The sequence below is a fragment of the Oppia nitens genome, unplaced genomic scaffold (assembly GCF_028296485.1).
Source record: "Oppia nitens isolate AA-2021 unplaced genomic scaffold, nextdenovo-longstitch-racon4-pilon3 scaffold4_pilon_pilon_pilon, whole genome shotgun sequence".
NCBI classification, from domain to species: Eukaryota; Metazoa; Arthropoda; class Arachnida; order Sarcoptiformes; family Oppiidae; genus Oppia; species Oppia nitens.
In genome coordinates this window covers 1585121-1605417 of record NW_026533232.1, presented here as the reverse complement: position 1 = coordinate 1605417, position 20297 = coordinate 1585121, and the positions used below count along the sequence as shown (strand labels likewise).

The 20297-nt window shown below is 20.6% G+C and overlaps 2 protein-coding genes across 2 annotated transcripts; both read left to right on the top strand.

Annotated features, from left to right (window-relative positions):
* The first annotated feature begins 677 nt into the window (after positions 1-677).
* LOC128960082 (uncharacterized) lies at positions 678-15086 on the top strand. Its single transcript, XM_054306153.1, has 5 exons — positions 678-791; positions 13423-13546; positions 13649-14086; positions 14142-14496; positions 14621-15086. The coding sequence occupies exons 1-5, from the start codon at positions 678-680 to the stop codon at positions 15084-15086; spliced, it is 1497 nt and encodes a 498-aa protein (XP_054162128.1).
* A 630-nt stretch (positions 15087-15716) lies between these two features.
* On the top strand, positions 15717-18356 carry LOC128960081 (sodium-dependent glucose transporter 1-like). Its single transcript, XM_054306151.1, has 6 exons — positions 15717-15749; positions 15843-15966; positions 16042-16467; positions 16531-16882; positions 17112-17454; positions 18342-18356. Exons 2-6 carry the CDS (start codon positions 15846-15848, stop codon positions 18354-18356), a joined length of 1257 nt encoding a protein of 418 aa, XP_054162126.1. The 5' UTR covers positions 15717-15749; positions 15843-15845.
* Positions 18357-20297: the final 1941 nt, after the last annotated feature.

Below are 20297 nucleotides of genomic sequence, written 5' to 3'. Positions count from 1 at the left end.
TAAAAATACAGTCTCTTCGTAATAATAGCATAATTAATGACAATATATATACAGTATATTAGAAAAATAATAATAAATAATATTTATTGTTTTAAAATTATAATAATAAAAAAAAAATCTATAAGATTCACATTGATATTTTTTATCATTTATTTTTTTATTATAAAATTATAAAAACTATAAACTACATAAAATACAATAAATTCAAGTTGCATTAATATAAATAAATCATTAATAATTTTATCATTTTATCATTATTTAATTTAAAAAATTTGTGAATAGTTAGTTTTATTGTTAAAAAATATAACATAATTAATGACATTTTATCATGATTAAGACAAATATATTATAAAAATTATTGTTTTATTATTATAATTATTCTAATATATTTGTTTTAATAATAAAAAAACCTCATTAAAAATTTTATAAAAACTTACTATTATGAACTAATATTAAGTTTATTATATTTGTTTATTTATATTATATTATTAGTTTACATCAGATCTCATTATTAATGCAAATATAATTTGTAAATTTTTGATAATTTGAATATTCTAGTGTTAATAATATTAAAAAATTATTAAAATTATTTATTAATATAAATCAGATACATTATATACTATATATTAATATTATAAATGTTTAATTTTAATAATAAACATAAGTTATCACAAAAGATGATCATTAAAGATGCGGACAGACATCTCTATCGCATTGGACTACAATTGGATAGACAGTCTCCGACATATAAGCGCAATGCTATACATAATCCATGGCTTATATGGTTAATCGTAATATATTTCACTATCAAGTCTATAGTATTACTAATTGGAAACGATTTTAGTAATGAATTTTATCTAAACATCGGTGATATTGGTTTTATAATGAAATGTGTTAAACAATTTAATATTATGATTTTTTCATCATGCATTGCAGTTAATTTGTTCATGCTACTTAATTTCTATAATTATAACCAAGGTATACATTGTACACACAGTCGTATATTTGAAATGTTATCGGGCACAGTTAGCCCGAAACAGGTTGGTATAAACAATACTACTGTCCTGGTTAAATTTGTCAATATATCACGTAAATTGTTATATATAACTAAACATTTACCAAAACTATTAGCTTTTAATATATTTTTTACTTATTATTCATTGATATTAACTCAAAATATTAGCTTAACTAAACTATTGACAGTAGCATTTCCACATTCAATAATGTGGATGCTTTTTGAATATTATGGTGAAAATATTATATTATATCAATTTACTTATTATTTTATTGTAACAAGATTTGTCAAAATAAAATTAGTTTTAATAAATAATAAAATTAAACATTTATTGAATAATGTATCAAAAAATGATAAAAAAGAATTAAATATTAGTGTCACTAAATTATTGCATAAATTAAATAACATATATTTGGAAATCAATGAATACAATGATAGCTATTGGAGTCGATATCTATTTATTATGTGGTCGTGTTTGGGAACAATTATTGCTGTTTTGGCATTTATTATACTATATAGTGATATACCATTTGATTCACAATCAATATTTGTTTCATATTTAATAATTTATGTGTTTATGCTATGGTTTATCATTTATATTACATCAATTGTCTATTTTGAAGCAAATACATCATATTATTTAATAAATTCATTGATAGCAAAAAATAAATTGTTAACAATTTATACAAAATCTAAAGTTTGCATAATATTTAAATTTAATTAATTTTTTTATATCTTTCTTAACTAATTTTATTATTTAATATTTTTACTTTAAAGTTATTATCAACTACTGAAAGGATAGCACAAAGTAATGTCGGATTTTATTGTAGGAAATTGTTTATTATAAACTCATTTCGTGGTATTGAAGTAAGTAATTGATTATCAAATATAATGATTAAAAAATATTTATAAAATAATTTATTTTTGCAGTTGATTTTATATGTTGCAATCATATTTTTCAAAATGGTAGAAATTTAATTAAAATTTATATTTATTTAAATATTTCTAAATATAATTATATTTTATATAAATATTATTTATTGTATATCTTAATTGTTATTTAGTATTATTTATTATGGTATAACTTGTAAATTTAATTTATTAGCTTATTTATTATTATATTGTAATAAAATTTATCAACATTAAATTAATTATAATTAATAAAAAAATCAACATTTAATAACTAAAGTCCATAGAAATCTAGAAATCATTTACGATTACTATTGGCAACAAATCTTACAGTTATTTATGCAGTACTTAATAGTGTATTTATAAGTGGCATTAAAAATAATTTTATTATTTTTGATATTTATATGATTTTTAGGATATATATTAGTTTAAAGCGTAGAGTCTTAATTTTAAATATACAGTCTTTTTGTAATAATAACATAATTAATGACAATTTATTCATTATATTAGAAAAATAATAATAAATAATATTTGTTTTAAAATTATACTATTAAAAAAAATCTATAAGATTCACAATGATATTTATCTATCAATTATTATTTATTATAAAATAAATTATAAAAATTATTAACAACATAATATACAATAGATTCAAATAATTCAAGTCGTATTAATACTGTATAAATAAATCACTATTGATTTATAAATTTATCATTATTTAATTTTAAAAATTTATGAATAGTTATTTTTTTGTTAAAAAATATAACATAATTAATGACATTTTATCATGATTAAGACAAATACATTATAAAAATTATTGTTTTGTTATTATAATTATCATAATATAAAGTTTATTTATCTTAATAATGAAAAAACTTCATTAAAAATTTTATAAAATCCTACTGTTATGAACCAATATTAAGTTTATAATATTTGTTAATTTATATTATATTATTGGTTTACATCAGATCTAATTATTAATGATAATATTATTTGTAAATTTATGATAATTTGAATATTCTAGTGTTAATAGTATTAAAACATTAATAAAATTATTTATTAATATATATCATATACATTATATACAACATACTAATATTATAAATGTTTAATTTTAATAATAATCATAAGTTACCACAAAAGCTGGTTATTAAAGATGCTGACCGTCATCTCTATCGCATTGGACTACAATTGGATAGACAGTCGCCGACATATAAGCGCAATGCTATACATAATCCATGGCTTATATGGTTAATCATAATCTATTTCACTATCAAGTCTATAGTATTACTAATTGGAAACGATTTTAGTGATGAATTTTATCTAAATATCGGTGATATGGGTTTTATAATGAAATGTGTTAAACAATTTAATATTATGGTTTTGGTCTCATGCATTGCAGTTAATTTGTTCATGCTACTTAATTTCTATAACTATAAACAAGGTATACATTGTACACACAATCGTATATTTGAAATGTTATCGGGCACAGTTAGTCCAAAACAGGTAGGTATCAACAATACAGCTGTCCTGGTTAAGTTTGTCAATATATCACGTAAATTGTTATATTTGAGTAAACATTTACCAAAACTATTAGCTTTTAATACATTTTTTACATATTATTCGTTAATATTTACACAAAATATTAGCTTAATTGAACTATTGACAGTAGCATTGCCACATTCAATATTGTGGTTGCTTATGGAATATTATAGTGAAAATATTATGTTATATCAATTAACTTATTATTTTATTATAACAAGATTTGTCAAAATTAAGTTAGTTTTAATAAATAATAAAATTAGATATTTGTTGAATAATGTATCAAAAAATAATAAAAACGAATTAAATATTAGTGTCACTAAATTATTGCATAAATTAAATAATATTTATTTGGAAATCAATGAATATAACGATAGCTATTGGAGTCAATATATTTTTATTTTGTGGTCGTGTTTGGGGACAGTCGTCGCTGTGTTTGTCTTTATAGTACTATACAGTGATATACCATATGATTCACAATCAATATTTGTTTCCTATTTAATAATTTATGTGTTTATATTATGGTTTATCGTTTATATTACATCGATTGTCTATTACGAAGCAAATAAATCATATTATTTAATAAATTCATTGATAGCCAAAAATAAATTGTTAACAATTTATACAAAATCTAAAGTTTGTATAATATTTAAATTTAATTAAATTTTTTTTGTAGGTTTCTTAATTAATTTTATTATTTAATATTTTTACTTTAAAGTTATTATCTATTAATGAAAGGATAGCTCAAAGTAATGTTGGATTTTATTGTTGGAAATTGTTTATTATAAACTCATTTCGCGGTTTTGAAGTAAGTAATTGGTTATCAAATATAATGATTAAAATATTTTTTATTTTTGTAGTTGATTTTATATGTTGCAATCATATTTTTCAAAATGGTAGAAATTTAATTAATATTTTTAAGTATTTAGATATTTATAAATATAATTATTTTTTATATAAATAATGAAAATTAAATAAATTATTGTATATCTTAAGTGTTATTTACTATTATTTATTATGATAATATTAGTACATTTAATCTATTAGTTTATTATTATTATATTATAACAAGATTATTCAACAATTATAGAAAAGCAATTATAATATAAAAACTTAATGTAAAATTAATGTATTTTTTGAAATCTTTATTTTTAAAGTTTAAAAATAATGAATAGTTATAAATATTATTATATAAAGTAAGTTATAGAAAACACAATAATTCATAAATTTAAAAAAATATAAAAACTTATAAATATCCAGTTTCTTAATAATAATCACATAATTAATGGTGTTTTTCATGATTAAATAAAATATATTATATTTTTAAAATAATAATAAATAATATTTATTATTGTAAACTTATAAAAATTATTAAAAACACAATATAGTGTACAATAGATTCAAATAATTCAAATTGTCTTAATATAATTATAGCTCATTATTTATAGCTATATAATGAGTTTTTAAAAATATATCACAATTATGACTTTTTTCATGATTAAAACAAATATATTATAAAAATTATATTAACAAAACAATAATTTTTATAAAAAGTTCAAGACAATTAAACAATTTTATACTAATATTAAATTCATTATAAAACTTTATTTATATATTATTTAGTTTACATTTGAATTTATTATTAGGCAAATAATATTTGTTAATTTTTGATAATTTAAATAATATAGAAAATATTAATAAAATTAAAGATATATATATATATAGATATATATATCATATAGAGTATATACTTTATACAAAAATTATAAATGATTAATTTCAATAATTATTAAATTCTAGTATTATTATTAAATTAATACATAAATTATAAATATGGAAATCAATGAATACAATGATAGCTATTGGAGTCGATATCTATTGATAATTCGTTTTATTTTCTAAAAAGTTTTCTATGTTTTCTGTTTAATGAGAATTCCCAGGGAATCTATTTTTTTGTGATACAACCTATTGAACTATAGAAAACAAATGTTAAATTAAATTGTATTTTTATGGTAATAGTTAAATAATATATAAAATTTTAGAAAAAAATAATTTTTGGGTATACTTTATTGTAGAAATATAAAATAATTTTTTTTTCTAACGGAAATATAGATTTTGAAATAGTTTTTTATACAATTAGTTTGTAAATTATTTTAATGCTATAAAAAATAAATAAATATAAAATTTTATAGATTATTCAACAATAATTGTTATAGAAAAGCAATTATAGTATAAAAACTTTTTCTCAAATTAATGTATTCTTTGAAATCTTTAATTTTAAAATATAAAAATAATGAATAGTTATAAATATTATTATAGAAAAGTAAATTATGTAAAACACAATAAATTATAAATATCCAGTTTCTTAATAAAAATCACATAATTAATGATGTTTTTTCATGATTAAGTAAAATATTTTATATTTTAAAAATAATAATAAATAATATTTATTATTGTAAAATTATAAAAATTTATATATCTATCATTTAATTTATCTTATATAATAAATTACAAAAACTATTAACAACATAATATACAATAGATTCAAATAATTCAAATTGTCTTAATATAAAAAGCTCATTATTTATAGCTATATATTGAGTTTTTAAAAATATATCACAATTATGACGTTTTTTCATGATTAAAACAAATATATTAGAAAAATTATAATAACAAAACAATAAATTTTATAAAAAAAAGTTTAAGACAATTAAACAGTTTTATACTAATATTAAATTCATTATATAACTTTATTAATATTATACTTATTTATATATTATTTAGTTTACATTTGAATTCATTATTAGGCAAATAATATTTGTTAATTTTTGATAATTTAAATAACATAGAAAATATTGATAAAATTATAGATAAATATATATCATATAGAGTTTATACTTTATACAAAAATTATAAATGTTTAATTTCAATAATTATTTTTCTAAACATAAGTTATCACAAAAGCTGGTCATTAAAGATGCTGACCGTCATCTCTATCGCATTGGACTACAATTGGATAGACAGTCGCCGACATATAAGCGCAATGCTATAAATAATCCATGGTATATATGGTTAATCATGTTTTTTTTCACTATCAAGACTATAGTAATACTAATTGCAAACAATTATACTATTTTGTCTAATGAATTTTATCTACTAATGGGTGACCTAGGTTATATAATGAATTGTGTTAAACAATTTAACATTATGGTTTTATCCTCATGCATTACTACAATTTTATTCATGCTACTTAATTTCTATAATTATAAACAAGGTATACATTGTACACACAGTCGTATATTTGAAATGTTATCGGGCACAGTTAGCTCGAAACAGGTTGGTATTAACAATACTACTGTCCTGGTTAAATTTGTCAATATATCACGTAAATTGTTATATATGAGCAAACATTTACCAAAACTATTAGCTATAAATTCATTTTTTAATTATTATTCGTTAATATTAACACAAAATATTAGCTTAATTGAACTATTGACAGTAGCATTGCCACATTCAATTTTGTGGATGCTTTTTGAATATTATGGTGAAAATATTGTTTTATATCAATTTAGTTATTATTTTATTATAACAAGATTTGTCAAAATTAAGTTAGTTTTAATAAATAATAAAATTAAACATTTATTAAATAATGTATCAAAAAATGATAAAAAAGTATTAAATATTAGTGTCACTAAATTGTTGCACAAATTAAATAACATATATTTTGAAATCAATGAATACAATGATAGCTATTGGAGTCGATATCTATTTATTATGTGGTCGTGTTTGGGGATAGCAATCGCTGTGTTTGTGTTTATAATACTCTACACTGATATACCATATGATTCACAATCAATATTTGTTTCATATTTAATAATTTATGTGTTTATGCTATGGTTTATCGTTTATATCACTTCAATTGTCAATTATGAAGCAAATAAATCATATTATTTAATAAATTCATTGATAGCCAAAAATAAATTGTTAACAATATATACAAAAGCTAAGGTTTGTATAATATTTATATTTAATTAAACACAATTATTTATTGTTTTCTTAGCTAGTTTTATGATTTAATATTTTTACCTTAAAGTTATTATCAACTACTGAAAGGATAGCACAAAGTAATGTCGGATTTTATTGTTGGAAATTGTTTATTATAAACTCATTTAGCGGTTTTGAAGTAAGTAATTGATTATCAAATATAATGATTAAAAATTACTATTTATAAAATAATTTATTTTTGCAGTTGATTTTATATGTTGCAGTCATATTTTTCAAAATGGTAGAAATTTAATTAATATTTTTATGTATATAAATATTTCTAAATATAATTATTTTTTATATAAATAATAAATAATTAATATTATTCATTGTATATCTTAAGTATTATTTACTATTATTTATTATGGCATAACTAGTAAATTTAATTTATCAGTTTATTTATTATTATATTCTAATAAAATTTGTCAACATTAAGTTAATTATAATTAATAAATAAAATCAACATTTAATAACTATAGTACATAGAAATCTTTAAATTCTATTGTAATTAAATTAATACACAAATTGAATGTCATTTATTTGGAAATCTCTAAATACAGTGATAGGCTATCACTGATAGCTATTGGAGTCGATATCAATTAATAAAATTATATACATATATATATATATTATATAGAGTATATACTTTATACAAAAATTATAAATGATTAATTTCAATAATTTTGAAATTCTAGTATTAAATTAATACATAAATTAAATACAATTTATTTGGAAATCAATGAATACAATGATAGCTATTGGAGTCGATATCTATTGATAATGTGGTCGTGTTTTTGGGAACAGTTATGACTGTATTGGCATATATTGTACTTAGTGTTCGCCAAATTTCATCATTCGTTTTATTTTCCAAAAGTTCTCAATGTTTTTTGTTGACAAGGAATTCCCAGGGAATCTATTTCTTTGTTATACTACTTATTGAACTATAGAAAACAAATGTTAAACTAAACTATATTTTTAGGATAATAGTTAAATAGTATATAAAATTTTTAAAAAATTTTGAGAATTACTCATTGTAGAAATATACAATATATTTTTATTTCTAATGTAATAGAAATTTTGAAATAGTTTTTTATACAAATAGTTTTTTATACAAATAGTTTTTTATACAAATAGTTTTTAATGCTATAAAAATAAAATAAATATAAAATTTTATACATTATTCAGCAATTTTAGAAAAACAGTTATAATATTAAAACTTTTTCTAAAATTAATGTATTTTTTGAAATCTTGATAAATATAGAAATAATGAATAGTTATAAATATTATAATATAAATTATGTTATGGAAAAAACAATAATTCATAAATTAAAAAAAATTAAAAGATAATAAATATATAAGTTTCTTAATAATAATCACATAATTAATAATGTTTTTTCATGATTAAATAAAATATATTATATTTTTAAAATAATAATAAATAATATTTATTATTTTAAAATTTTAAAAATTTATATAATTCACATTGACATTTATCTATCATTTAATTTTTCTTATATAATAAATTATAAAAACTATTAACAACATAATATACAATACAGTAGATTCAAATAATTCAAATTATCTTAATATAAAAAGCACATTAATTTCGTAGTGTTTTATAATGGGTTTTTTAATATTGCATAATTAATGAAGCTTTTTCATGATTAAAACAAATATATTAGAAAAATTATAATAACAACAAATGACAGATAAATAGTTTTATACTAATGTTAAATTTATTATATATATATATATATATATATATATATATATATATTTATTAATATTATTTAGATTACATTTAAACTCATTTGTTAATTTTTAATAATTTAAATATTCTAAATAATATAGAAATTCTTAGTAAAATTATAGATAAATATATATAAACAGTATTTCATATAAAGTATATAATTAATACAAATATTATAAATGATTAAAATCAATAAATATTTTTATAATCATAAGTTATCACAAAACCTGGTCATTAAAGATGCGGACAGTTTTCTCTATCGCATTGGACTACAATTGGATAGACAGTCGCCGACATATAAGCGAAAAGCTATACATAATCCATGGTTTATATGTTTAATAATAAATTATTTCACTATCAAGTCTATAGTATTACTAATTGGAAACGATTTTAGTGATGAATTTTATCTAAACATCGGTGATATTGGTTTTATGATGAAATGTATAAAACAGTTTAACATTATGATTTTGGGCTCATGCATTGGTGTTAATTTATGCATGCTACTTAATTTCTATAACTATAAACAAGGTATACATTGTACACACAGTCGTATATTTAAAATGTTATCGGGCACAGTTAGCCCAAAACAGGTTGGTATAAACAATACAGCTGTCCTGGTTAAGTTTGTCAATATATCACGTAAATTGTTATATATGACTAAACATTTACCAAAACTATTAGCTTTAAATATGTTTATTACATATTATTCGTTAATATTAACACAAAATATTAGCCTAATTAAACTATTAACAATAGCATTGCCAAATTCAATATTGTGGGCGTTTCTTGAGTATTATGCTGAAAATAGTAGTTTATGCCAATTTAGTTATTATTTTATTGTTACAAGATTTGTCAAAATTAAGTTAGTTTTAATAAATAATAAAATTCAAAATTTATTGAATAAAGTTTACAATAATAATAAAAAAGAATTCAATATTAATGTCATTAAATTATTGCATAAATTAAATGCCATTTATTTGGAAATCAATGAATACAATGATAGCTATTGGAGTCGATTTCTATTTATTGTTTGGTCGTGTTTGGAGACAATTATCGCTGTTTTAGCATATATTGTATTATACAGTGATATACCATTTGATTCACAATCAGTATTTGTTTCATATTTAATAATTTATATAATTTTGTTATGGTTTATCATATATATTACTTCCATTGTCTATATTGAAGCAAATAAATCATATTATTTGATGAATTCATTGATTGCCAAAAATAAATTGTTAACAATTTATACAAAAACTAAAGTTTGTATAATATTTATATTTAATTTTAAAAACTTATTATTACTTTCTTAGGTAATTTTATTATTTAATATTTTTATTTTAAAGTTATTATCTACTATTGAAAGATTAGCCAAAAGAGATGTTGGATTTTATTGTTGGAAATTGTTTATTATAGACTCATTTCACGGTTTTGAAGTAAGTTATTGGTTATCAAACATTATGATTAAAAATATTAACTAATAAATTAATTATTTTTTTCAGCTGATTTTATATGTTGTAATCGTATTTTTCAAAATGGTTGAAATGTAATAATTGTTTATTTCTATTTGTTTTTTTGTTTAGTTTATAGTTATTACAATATTTATTTTAAAGTTATATTATATTAAATATAAAATTATTTTATATTTTTACTTTTCTTGATAAAATATACTACAAAGCTTGTATTTTTTGTTGTATATTAATTTTTAATTAAATATAAATAATATATATTAAGGTATTATTTTTAATATATTTCTAATATATATCAATTTTGATGTTGTATTTAGCAATTTAGGTCCATTTTTGATTAATTATGAATAATATTCATTATTAATAATATGCACTTAAAATTATATTTTATTTTAAAAATAATTTATAGATCGATTTTAAACTATACTGCTACTTTTATAATTTAAAAATTTGCAAAATATAAACTAAATTTAAACTTTATAAATATTACACTAATCTATAATGCTAATAAAATTAAATTATAAATTATATATTAATAATATTATAGAATATTATTATTGTTACTAAAAAAATATTAAAATAGAAATATTAAATGATACAATATAATAAATTGTTATACACTGTTTGTAAAGCGATATTTATAAAATAATGGAAAATAAATTATAATAAAGATAAATTTTCTAAACTTATTATTTTAATTTTTAATTTTGATTAAATTATAAACATTATTTTAAGATGATTTCATATATTGGATTAATATTTTTTTAAATGGCTAAAAATGTAATTGTGATATTATTTTTAATTTATGAAACAAATATTTCATATATAAATAATTTTGTAAATATTAATATTTTATTTATAAAAATTTATACAATTTGAATGTATACAAAAAAAAATTTTATTTGCTATTTTTTATTTTTACTATTTATTTTAAATGCAAATTATCTGGTTAATTTCTACACATTCTACACTTTATTTCTAGTTTTTATTAATTTAGTTATCAAAGTAGAGATGGGCAAATAGAAAGTTTCTGAAAATTTCTATAGAAATTGACTTTATTGTTATACTACTATGGGATCCCCATATCTATAGCTATTTTCTCCTGAAAGGAGTACGTATCTGAATTCTATATGTCCTTCCGTCCTTCCGCTTTTTATTGAATTTTTAAATTTTGACTTCAGATTTGGATTAAGCATCAAAAATAAGGTATAGGGGATCAGCATTAAAATTTTGATATCTCTTCGGAAACATAGAGAAAATGGCGGCCAAAGTAAAAAAAAATTTAGGCAAAAATTTTTAAGTATAGATTTGAATAAAGCATCAAAAACAAGTATAAAAAATATGCTTTAAAATTTTGATATCTTTTCGGGAACATAGAAAAATGGCGGTCAAAGTAAAAAATAGTTAAAAATTTTAACATTAAGAATTGTATAGAGAATTAAAAATAAGGTATAACAGATGATTATTTTTTCAAAAAGTGGCAAAAATATAAAAATAAATGTAGTTTATTTTGGCATACCGAATCATTTGATACCCCACATGACCATAGTTGAGTTTATTTTGTCACACTAAATCATTTGATACACCACATGGTTATAGTTGAGTTTATTTTGTCATACTGAATTATTTGATACCCTACATCACTATAGTTGAGTTTATTTTGTCATACTAAATCATTAGATATCCAACATAAGTAAAATTTACTTTGGATAACGAGTTCGTATGGAAATGCTTTCTAGCATTCTCAACTGGTTTTAATAATAAATTATTAATTAGAGTTAATAAATGATTAATAATACTATTCATATAACATTATACTATATAATGTAATAACACTACTATACAAAAAAAGGAATAGCTATATTTTAAATAATTATAAATATTTAATAATAATCAGTTTTCTAAGATTTTAATTTCTTTTAGAAATTTCTAGAAATTTCTTTATTACTTTACAAAATTCTCTTTTTGCCAACACTATATGAAAGTCAATAAATAATAATTGAATTTTTAAAAATGAAATTATTATTATAAATTATATACTTAGGAAAAAAATTGTACAGTAAATGAAACTATATTATACAGTATATCGTGTTTTATTAATGTTAAATTATTTTAGATATCAGATTAATTAAAAAATTAATATATAGTATAATTTATATTATTTATTTATATAAATTAGACAATATAACAACAAAGTTACCAAAATAATAAAGTCAATTAAATAGAAATTTATTGTTTTATAATCTCAAAATATAGTTAATATATTTTTATAATATAATACTAAAACTTAGTACAAATTGATTACTTTTATTATATTTATAAAACATTTAAAAACTGTTGATATATTATAAAAAAAACTTGATTTTTCATTAGATTATTGTTATTATAAATATATTTTAGTTTACTTAACACTTAAAATACTTATAGCTTGAGTTAAACATATTTATAGAAAAATTAATTAATTAATTAAATTTAAAAATAATAAAACCATGAATTTACAAAAAGTATCAAAATTTATAGATTATGATAAATACATTTATCTAATTATACTGTTTGCCAGTGGAATTTCATATGTAATATTTTGTTTATTTAAAATTTTTAAATGTTAATCTAATTTAATAATAATAATAATAATAATAATTTTAAAATTATTAATCATATATTTTTTACATTTTAATATTTATGTAATACAGGGAATGGTATATTCAGTATACGCACCGATTATGGTAGACATGAAGTATATATTGAATACATCGATGCGTTGGGTATCACTGTTCACTACATTTGAGACCAGTGGGTTCATATTGGGCACAGTTGGTAATGTATATAAATTTTAACAATTTTATTGAAAAAGTAGTATTATATAGAAAAATATATATTTATATTAATGTTTTCAATCATCAAATTATATTATTATAGTTACCTTTCTATATAAATATGTTAGTCGACAGCTAGTGATGAGTATATTTTTTACACTATTGACTATTGCATCGGCGGTCATACCATTGGTACCTCATCTGTATGTACTGTATTTGTGTGCGTTTGCCATCGGTATCAGTTCCAGTGTGTTTGTCTGTGCAGTTTCAATGTGGATCATTGAATTGGGAAGAGGCGGCAAAGTACCAATTGTCCAGATATTTGAATTGTCGTTCGGTATCGGATCCATACTATCGACTGTAGCCCTTAAACCCTATCTAATTGGTGAGACATCAACATCACCAACTCATACAAAATCAAACCAAACATTTTATGATTTTAACCGCAATGAGGAGTTGGTTATTGATGAGGAAGTGGTCATTGACAGGCGATCCCGTTTAATGAAACCTACATTGATTATTGGCTCATGCATTATTATAAGTATAGATTTTTAATTATTAATCATTAGTAACTAATTATATTAACTAATCATTAGTACCAATATCTTTGTTGGCAATGTATGTTATGAGACCGTATAAAGAGCCCAAAGAGAAAGGTAGTGATGATGATAACGACAACAACAATATTAATGAAAGGACAGGTATGTCGACGGCAACAACTGATATCAAACTGTTTGACCGAAAGGAGACTCCGCGCAAAACTATACGACTGTTGTTTGCACTGTTTTATGCCATGTATTTGATTTACGAGACGGTATTCATGAAGTTTGCCGTCACTTACTTTCAGTACTCGCCACTGAAGTTGTCGGCCGAACGGTCGGCCGAAATCTATTCGGTGGCCATCAGTGTCTATACGGCTGGACTCGGCCTTAACATACTGTATCCCTATAAGTAATATATTAATATAATAATTTATTGCATAACAAAAAAGAAATTATTATTATATCATTTAATTACATTACATAAGAAAAAAACAATTAAGTAATAAATATTTTATTATTATTATTGAAATTAGGTTTCAGATAAAGACAATCATATCATTTCATTATGTATTTCTAATTGGCGGCTCAGTTATGTTAATACCGGCCCGAAATTCACTGTCATTTCTATGGTGCAGTACTATCCTAACATGTATGGGCTTTTCGGCCATGTATTCCGGTATCTTATCAATAGCCGAACAATATCTGGATATGACTAACCGTTTGAGTGCACTGTTCCTACTGTTTCGCGGTATACTAACACTGGTCACACCGTTTATTGTCGGCAACTATATTGAAGACAACAGTTCAATATTTATTATAATGGAGTTTATCTATTTGGGTGTTTCGTTGGTACTGTTTATTACTATTGATATTATGATTCGCCGGTTCAGACATTTATCAACGGTTGACAACAACAGTAATAAACATCAAGTGATGAGACAATTGCGTTCAAACAGTCAACCAAATGATATGAGAAGACTCTCTGTTATCAGTCATTAGAAACTGTTATTTATTAAAAAAAAAACTGTAAATTATTTTATAGATACTTATATAACATTTGTGTGTCATATAAAATATTTGTTTAAATTTATAATGTATTATGTAATTTATTTTTTTTATATTTGATTTGAGATTATTAATTAATTAAAATTAATATTTCAAAATAATATTAATCTGTTTTTAAACAACTGTAATAAATTTCACTATCATTGTCATACATACAGTCTATTTCGCAAAAAAATTGTTTTTAATTATTAGTTTAAATGTTTTCGAAATAAAACTTATTTCTTAGTCTATTAAATAATAGATAAAACTATTAATGTAATAAAAATAATTTTTAATATAAGTGTAAATTATAAACTATATAAAACAATGTTTAGAACTTTATTATTGTTAAATTGTTAATAATAATTTACAGTAATTTCAATGTCATTTATATTATGTAATTTATAATAAAATATTGAATAATATACTTTGAAAAAAAATAATATATATTTAGCTTTTTAAAAAAACATATTCAGTATTAACTATAAAACTCATAAAAACTTCATTAATTATATAAAATTTTGATTTCAAAAAATGGGTTTTAAAAATTTAAGTTTACCAAATAATTATGAACGATTTATTTATACATCAATAATATTTGGCAGTGGCATTGCATATGTATGAAATAATAATAATATATTTTATTAATTAATATTTTTTTAATAAACAAAATAAATTTATTATCTAAAATAATACTTTAAAAAATTATAGGGAATGGTATATTCAGTATACGCACCGATTATGGTAGACATGAAGTATATATTGAATACATCGATGCGTTGGGTATCACTGTTTACCACATTTGAAACCAGTGGCTTCATATTGGGAACAGTTGGTTAGTTATGAATGTATATATATATATAAAATTAATTAAATAATAGATATTAATTAAATTTATCTCACAAATCAGTTGCCTTATTATATAAATATGTTAGTCGACAGCTAGTGATGAGTATATTTTTTACACTATTGACTATTGCATCGGCAGTCATACCATTGGTACCCCATCTATATGTACTATTTTTGTGTGCGTTTATCATTGGTATCAGTTCCAGTGTATTCATATGTTCAATATATGTCTGGGCCATTGAACTGGGAAGGGGTACACGTGTGCCAATGGTACAGATCTATGAGTTTGCTTTTGGTATCGGCTGTATATTGGCAACAGTATCACTGAAACCATACCTAATTGGCAATACTGAATCAACTACCGTAACAAATATGACAATCCAAACCAATAGCGAGCTATACCTGTATATCGATGAAAGTGTATTCATTGATCGGAGATCACGATTGATGATACCGACCCTTATTATCGGCGCCTGTATTATGACAAGTATATTGAAACACATTAATTATATAACATTTAATACTTATTATTGTTATTATTATTATTTAGTTCCGATATCTCTGTTTGTAATGTATTTATTTAAGCCGTATAAAGAGCCCAAAAATAAGATCAATGATATCGATAGTAATAACAACAACAACAATGAAATGATAGACAACTCTACGACAGTTATGACCAAACTATTTGACAGACCGGACGTTCCCCGTAAAACATTTCGTCTATTATTTGCACTGTTATACGCCTTATACCTGGTCTACGAAACCCTATTCATGAAGTTTGCCGTCACTTACTTCCAGTATTCGCCGCTTAAATTGTCAGCCGAAATGTCGGCCGAAATATATTCGGTAGCCATTAGTGTCTATACGGCAGGACTTGGACTCAATATATTATATACGTATAAGTAAGTGAATGAAAAAAAATATTTTTACTAAAAAATTAGTTTATATTTAAAATAATAAATAACCACTAATATTGAACTACCAAATGACAATTAAAAAAAATTTATTTTGATTAATTATATAATAAAACACCATATTTATGCTAAAAAATTAACTATAAATTTATATTGACTAAAATTATAAACAATTTTTGCTAACTAATTATTTATAAATTTATTTTTTTCCAAATAGATTTCAAATCAAAACTATTTTAGTATTTCATTACGGCTTTCTGATTGTGGGCACTGTTATGTTGTTACTGTCTCGACATCATTTAATTATGCTATGGCTGTCGAGCATAGTTATCTGTTTGGGTATGTCAGCCATGTATACTGGTATCATAACATGGGCCGAACAATATCTGGATATGACTAACCGTTTGAGTGCACTGTTTCTACTTTGTCGGGGTATACTAACACTGGTCACACCGTTTATTGTCGGCAACTATATTGAAGACAATAGTGTTATCTTTATTATAATGGAGTTCATATATTTGGGCGTATCATTGATTTTGTTTATATTAATTGATCTAATGGTTAGAAAATATAGAAATTTATTGAATTTAAAAAAATTATCATATATGCAAACTAATTAATTGTTGTAAAGTATTATTTTATTTTTGACAAAAACAATTGACAAATTACTAAACGTAAAAAATTAGTGTAAATATTTATTATTAGATATTATCAATACTAGTATTGTTAATGTTATACTATCATTAATATTAAATACTAAATATAGTAGTTATACAATATAACAGATAAAACATTTAAATCTATTATTTTAGATTAGAAATAAAATTTAAATGTTTAGTTTTGAAAATAATATGCAACTAAAATGTTGAAGTTTTTATGTTAATGCAATTAATTTTTACATTGTTTTTTTGTTAATTATATTTTATTGACTAAATGTAAATAATTTGCTATTAATAGTAAATTAAATACTAACGCTACTATAATATTATTAAAATAATATTAATGTTGTTTTTTTGTAATAATTTTCAAATAATTTTCCAGTAGTAATTTACACAATAATATTAGTAATTAATTTTTATTTTCATTTAAAATATCTAAATAACTTATATCATAGTATTTAACTTATCAAGTTTATATCAACTAATCTAGATTATAATTTATTAATATTAATAAATTATTTAATGACTATTATATTTTATTTTTTTAGTTATTTTATGAAATACTGTATAAATCAATTATAAATCTAATCTAATAATATTAAAATTAAATAATATTTTACTATGAAATACATTTGTTGAATAATTATTTCTTTTAAAAAAATATACTTATAAATAGTTTAAATGTTATTAATAAAATTATAATAAAATTATTTAAAATTATGTTGTCTTTATTATTATTTATTAATAAAATGTTTTTTAAATTTTGTTTTATTAAATTATAATTTTAGAATAAAAACGATTAGAACTAATATAATTATAATACAACATTATTATAATTATTATTATCAATATTATTATATGTAAAAATTACTAAAAAATATTATACATTAGAATTGTATTTTATATTTAGTTTATTAATTAAGCAAATTATAGTTTATTTTTGATGACAAATAAATAAAAATTATTAAATTATTATCATTAATATAATTATTATAAATGTATATATATATACAGGTATACAGTATACACTATACACAATATATACATTGTATATATACTATACACTAAAGTTCACTAGAGTATGAAAAAAATAATTTCTTAAATAAATATTTGAGTTCATTATTGAGTGCATTAAATTTTAAATAGTAATAATATATTACTAAACTAAAAATATGTTCATTAATATCGTTAAAAAACTAAGACAATATGTCAACCAAAAAATCTACTAAATCTTTAGTTATTAAAACTAATAGATTGCTAACTCAGGTATTACCACCAGATATAGCTATCAGGGATGCGGACAGTTATCTCTACCGGATTGGTCTACAGTTTGATCGTACATCAACTACATATGATCGCAATTTCATACATAAGCCATGGATTGTATTTGCATTTATCAGTCAAATGTCTCTAAGAGTTTCAATACTAATAATTGGTACCGATTTTAATCATAAATTTCATCTACTAATCGGTGACGTAAGTCATATAATGAAATGTATTAAACAATTTAACATGATGGTTTTGGCAGTATGTTTGATTGTCAATTTTAGCATGCTACATAATTATTATAACTATCATCATAGTGTTAAATGTGAACATGATCAAATATTTAAAATGTTATCGGGCAAACTGAGTCCGATCAATGTTGGTTTGAGCAATGTAAATTTATTACTAAAATTTGCTAATTTATCTAGTAAATTATTGCGTTTAAGCATAATTTTACCTAGATGTTTAGGTATATCTGCTATAGTTATCTATCATATACTGGTTTATCGTTTTATAACCTACAATGATATAATTGCAATAGCATTGCCACATTCAATAATATTTTCAGTATATTTTGCTCACAATGTGGTTGTCGTACAATTTATCTACTATTTTATTGTTACACAGTTTGTTAAAATCAAGTTAATGTCAATGAATTTGCAATTAAAACAATTGGTTGACATTAAATCAGTTCATCACAATCTTAAAGACAGACAATTCAATAACTATAATAATAATATCTTAAATCTAATACATAAACTAAATGCTGTATATTTGGAAATTTCTAAATACAACTCAACCTATTGGTCTAAATATTTGTTAATTATGTGGACAACTGTCGGTACAGTGATAGCTGTTTTGGCATTTATTTTACTATTCAATGACATACCTATTGTATCAAAATTATTATTTTTATCATTTTTTCTGATCTATATATTCATACTCTGGGTATTAATCTATGTCTCATCGGATGTCTATATTGAGGCTAATAAATCGTATCAATTGTTTAATTCATTGTTTGCTGAAAATGATTATTTAAAATTTAATATAAAAGCTAAAGTTAGTCAATAATAAAACTTAATAATTATTTAGTGTTTATATATAATTTTTAATTTAATTTAGATAAACATTATGATAGAGAGGATCGCACAAAAAAGTGTCGGTTTTTATTGTTGGAAATTATTTATTATAAACAGTTTTCGCGGATATGAAGTAAGTAATAACTAAATTAATTATTAAAGTTAACAGTAATTTAATTTTTTATTAAATAATTTTTGTTTGTAGATAATTTCAATTATATCGCTGCTATTTTTTAAAATAATAGATATGTAATTTATTAAATATATGTTTTCAAATAAATATTTATTTCCCTTTTAATATTCATTTAAACATTACGTGTATATTAATTATATATTTTTAATTAAATAAAATAAAATCAGGGACAAAATAGGCGGAACTAATATTTTTATTATATCTCA

Excerpts from the sequence above, each read along its gene's own strand:
- LOC128960081 (XM_054306151.1), top strand. The coding sequence starts at position 15,846 with ATGGTATATTCAGTATACGCACCGATTATGGTAGACATGAAGTATATA. Across the intron at positions 15,967-16,041 it reads CTTCATATTGGGAACAGTTG|TTGCCTTATTATATAAATAT; the intron begins GTTAGTTATGAA and ends CTCACAAATCAG. Across the intron at positions 16,883-17,111 it reads AATATATTATATACGTATAA|ATTTCAAATCAAAACTATTT; the intron begins GTAAGTGAATGA and ends TTTTCCAAATAG.
- LOC128960082 (XM_054306153.1), top strand. The coding sequence starts at position 678 with ATGATCATTAAAGATGCGGACAGACATCTCTATCGCATTGGACTACAA. Across the intron at positions 792-13,422 it reads CATGGCTTATATGGTTAATC|GGAATGGTATATTCAGTATA; the intron begins GTAATATATTTC and ends TATGTAATACAG. Across the intron at positions 14,497-14,620 it reads AACATACTGTATCCCTATAA|GTTTCAGATAAAGACAATCA; the intron begins GTAATATATTAA and ends TATTGAAATTAG.